The sequence below is a fragment of the Pelmatolapia mariae genome, linkage group LG20, assembly GCF_036321145.2.
Source record: "Pelmatolapia mariae isolate MD_Pm_ZW linkage group LG20, Pm_UMD_F_2, whole genome shotgun sequence".
NCBI lineage: Eukaryota > Metazoa > Chordata > Actinopteri > Cichliformes > Cichlidae > Pelmatolapia > Pelmatolapia mariae.
Genome location: NC_086244.1, coordinates 38,871,024 through 38,875,434, shown reverse-complemented (window position 1 = coordinate 38,875,434; position 4,411 = coordinate 38,871,024). Strand labels below are relative to the sequence as shown.

At 39.5% G+C, this 4,411-nt stretch overlaps 1 protein-coding gene across 1 annotated transcript; it reads right to left on the bottom strand.

Moving 5' to 3' along the window:
- Positions 1-434: 434 nt before the first annotated feature.
- Positions 435-3,029, bottom strand: si:dkey-8e10.3 (serine/threonine-protein kinase SBK1). The gene is made up of 3 exons (XM_063465067.1): positions 2,867-3,029; positions 1,869-2,071; positions 435-1,016 (listed from the first exon to the last, which is right to left on the bottom strand). Exons 1-3 carry the CDS (start codon positions 3,027-3,029, stop codon positions 435-437), a joined length of 948 nt encoding a protein of 315 aa, XP_063321137.1.
- Positions 3,030-4,411: the final 1,382 nt, after the last annotated feature.

Genomic DNA, 4,411 nt, shown 5'->3' with positions numbered 1-4,411 from the left:
AACAAATACATGCAGATAACTCCCGATTTAGTTTTTGTCTGTTTTGCGTACTAGCAGCAGGATGGTGCTGCTTCCTCACAGCAAGAAAGTTCTGGATTCACGGAGTCCTTTACCTCGATATCTGGTGGGTTTCTTTAGTTTCCTTCCACAGTCTAAAGATGTGCCTGGTAGTTTTATTGATGATTTTCAGTTCAAATGTGAGATGGATATTTTGAATGGTCAATAAGACAAGAAATTTGCTAGTCTTAGGGTGCTTTAACACAAGGACAAAGGCATCAGAATGATATTAAAGATCACTGAAAACCACATGCTGGCTTTGAGCTACATCATATATTTTTAGTGTTTTTAAGCAATAAGGAGCTACAAAATCCAGAGAATCCAGAGAAATGCTGCTTTCTTTTTTCCCTTTTTTCCCCGACTTTTACTGCTGGTCATTACCCTTGTACCTTCTTCAGCCAGTCCTTCTCCACATATGCTCTCACATCTCCCACTGAACACCTTTTTCCTGCATCCAGAGCCAGGAGTTTACCAAACATCTCCATGGCTTCTGGAGTGAACCTTTTCCACAAAGGAGGGATGTCCTCCTCAGCGTTAGATCGCTCTTCCATTCTCCACCAGTCTGCAAACTCCTCGTAGAAGTCATCCGAGTCCACACAGCGTTCCCAGGGGAAGTAGCCTGTGAGAATGCAGAAGATAACCACGCCAAATGCCCAGGTGTCCAGACTTGGCTCCACACTCAGGGGTGGAGCAGTCACCTCTTTCTGGCCCTCGGGCAGAGCTACAGAACAAAGTTCAGGGGCCATGTAGGGCAGGATTCCTGTGATGAAACGTATCAGGGTTCCTCTCTTCTGGGCAAGGCCAAAGTCCGCCAGCTTCACCTGGCAGCAGAGATTGTCCAGCAGAAGAATATTTTCAGGCTTCACATCACGGTGGACCAAGCCATGGCTGTGGATGAACTCTAAAGCACTGGCGATCTGAAGGACACAGCGTTTTACTGAGGATTCTGGGATACCAACCTAGAACAAATGAAATTGGAGATGGGCTTGTGACACTGATATAGAAGCTGGATACAGTCGTTTTTAATATATTTCTAGTGCTCATCATTTCTTCCACCAAACATTAAACAGCTAAACGTTTTCTTCCGATGAATGCGAGTTCAAGAATGTTGGAAAACCATTCATATTGGTTGCGAAAGGTGTAATTCAGTCAATACATTCTACAGCCTAAGTTCAAATGAACCCGGTCTGTTAGAATCTTTTAATTCTGTATATTTGACGGGTCTACCTCTTAATGTTGTAAAATGTCACGAGTTTATCTTAGGAAGACTTGAATACAGCCATGGCTTATGGACGGCGCTGAAGGGGTCCTCCCCAGATTTCCAGGGCCCACAGCAGAAATCTACTGATTTTCATTCTGATTGACTGTTTTGTTTTGTTTTTTTGATTGATTGAGATACAATGAGATACATTTTCCTTTACATTCCTTTGGTGGCCAGAAGATACATCTTAAGTACGTTATTGTATCCTGAGTTATCTTGAGTTATTCTGAGAAACTCAAACACCTGGAGAAAACACACAGAAACACAGGAAAATGCAGGGCCATTTTCTCCTGAGGCAACACTGCTGACCACTGAGCCAATATGTTGGCTTAAGACACAATACCTGCAAAACTAATAATATTGCCATCAAATTCAACTGCACTTTGTGGTTCATGCTATTTCACAGTTAACGTTTTAACACACTAAAGTCAGATGGCAGTATAAGCATGCTAGCATTAACTTTCAAGTAAATGCTTACATTACATTACAATCTTACAAACCCACTATTATGGCTCTAGTTCTACTCTTATTTTGCAATTGTTTGACTCACTTTTGGTTGAATGACAGCAAAAAGGTCCCTTCCAATGATCAGCTCCTGGGCAAAGCAGTAATGCTCATTAGACTGGAAGGCAATGCCAAAGAGACCCACAATGCAGGGGTGGCAGGACAGGTGCAAGGAGATGCAGTACTCTCGCAGAAAGCCCTGCAGCTTAGTTGAAGTTTTGGGCATCACTTTCAATGCCATGGGAGTCCCTGCAGATCATTCATGTTTTTGTAATTAGTATCCCAGTTCATACACGTTTGTGTTACTTTGTTAAACAGATGACAGTTGAATATGATAATTATTTAAGACACAACAACAGAGTATTTCCAAAACGTAGGCTAGCGTGTATGGGTCACCCCCATACACGCTAGCTGTTTCCAAATTGAGAACCTCCAGGCCTCAAGCCAGCCACCCTTTGCAACCCCATGGTATGCATTCATGCTGTCTACTTTGTCTCCACTGACACCCTTATTGCTCCGCTTTGATTTGACCCAATCGCTCTGGGTCATCCGGGTTTCAAGATTTGCACAGAATCAGAAGACATCATACATCTTATGTTTTCTTCAAGTAGCAGTTTTTCCAAATTTCCACCTTTTTAACCTGAGGTTTCTTCACTAAAGCATTCTCTCTCTCAGTAGCTTTTATTTTATTTCAACCCACAGAGATGTCTGGCATGACAAAAAGAACAACTTTGGTGACTTTTGGCAGACTATAAATGACTACGTGTTTTTGGTCTTAAGTCTGTTGAATATGTACTTTTCAGAAACATATGTCATCATATATTGCATCCTTTCGTGAGAATACAACAGCTAAGTGCAAATAAAAAAACTTTCTTCTTAAAGAAGAGTATAACCTGTTTCCTTCTATTAGTGTTATAAAAATCATTTCCCAGGAGAAATCAGTTAAAGAATTTACCTGCTTTAATGTTAGGAATCTGATAAAAAAAACAAATACTGAGTTTTAAAATTTCTTAATACATGGCAGAAAATTAAGTGCAGTCATACCTCTAAAGCGATGTGTAACCAGGAGCACTTTCCCATATTTCCCTCGTCCGATCTCTTTGATGACGTTGAAGTGTTCTTGGATTTCCAGGTGACTGAGGCTCTGTGCTGTCAGCTCCATCAACTCATCAATCAGGCTGCCATCAGGGAGGCCCAGCTCAATCATCTTTAGCCAAACATAAAGCAAAAACAAAGCAAGTGCTTTTTCAAATTTAAGATTGCGCTCCCACGAAAAAACAAACAATCAAAAAAACTCAATCCCTTGTTTGTGCAAGCAACTTGTTGGATGCCATCGAAATTTTGGTCAGAGCTGATTTGATAGAGCCACATAGCATGTGTGCACAGCCATTAAATACTTTAAAAATATTAATTATGTTAAGATTTGAAAAGATAAAAATACTGATTTAAATCCCAATTTAAGAACATAAATGAGCATATTAAACAAAAGTTTGACGCTGAATCTTTCTCCATGGTTAAATCAAAAGCCAGAGCTGAAATTTTTAACCTGAGGTTTGAGACGCCAGCACAATATGCTGGAAGATAAAACAAATCTAAGATTTCAGGTGAAGTAAGAGTGCAGTTTTTTCAAGAAATGGCTCTTTTGTTTCTGAAAAACTTTAATTTCCAGTGTCAAATAAAATTTATACTATCATTCATACTATTAGGGTTTTTTTGATCAAGAACATCTACCAATGCATTTGGATGGTTGTTATTTATTTATTTTTTAAATCACACACATTGTTATACTTGCTATGCATGAGTAAAACTTTTGAATGACGTTTACATTTTTCGACGAAAACAAAAAATGGGATTGCAGATTTTTTTAGTACCTGTTTTGTCAGTGGTTTGCCATCTTTAGCCATGATTATCATATTAACCATAATAAAATCTTACCTTTGCTCTTTACTGTTCTTGATAAACTCACTGGAGTTTAAAAAATGGCAATCCAAACAGACACAAAAAATGCACAGGCTTAAACCACCATTCTTACAACTGACAAAATGCAGCTAATCAATATCCTGAACAAGTGCAGGTTAAATGTCTGTGCTGCCTGTCCTTCACTTTCACTGCTGCTGCTGCACGAGTGGACTTGAAAGCTTTTCGTTTCCCAGCATGCAGCTCTCAAATGCTGCGATGGGGTCAGTGCCCACTTTGACAGCTGATTACAAACTGCCAGTGGGGAGGGCAGGCGCACGTAAACACACATACACAATCACACTAAAACCAACTAAAACCAATAAATATATGAAAAACACAAATTTAAACACATTTTCATAAACCTTACTCAATCCTTCTTTTAATGGAAAAAGCGAATGAAATGACAGTTCCAATATCTGTGGCTCTGTCACACACACACACACACACACACACACACACACACACACACACACACACACACACACACACACACACTCGCCCCAAAACACACACACACAAACAGTGACTTTATCCTTTTGACATACCCCATGCAGAAACATGTTTCTTTGTGGTTGAATTAAAATCATCATAAATATAAGAATGGAAATAACCTGGAAATAATATTATTTT

Bases quoted from the DNA above. Each gene is read 5' to 3' on its own strand.
- si:dkey-8e10.3 (XM_063465067.1), bottom strand. From the start codon at position 3,029: ATGATTGAGCTGGGCCTCCCTGATGGCAGCCTGATTGATGAGTTGATG. The intron at 2,072-2,866 runs GTATGACTGCAC...AATGATCTGCAG, and splicing joins GGTTACACATCGCTTTAGAG to GGACTCCCATGGCATTGAAA. The intron at 1,017-1,868 runs GTGAGTCAAACA...CATTTGTTCTAG, and splicing joins TTGCTGTCATTCAACCAAAA to GTTGGTATCCCAGAATCCTC.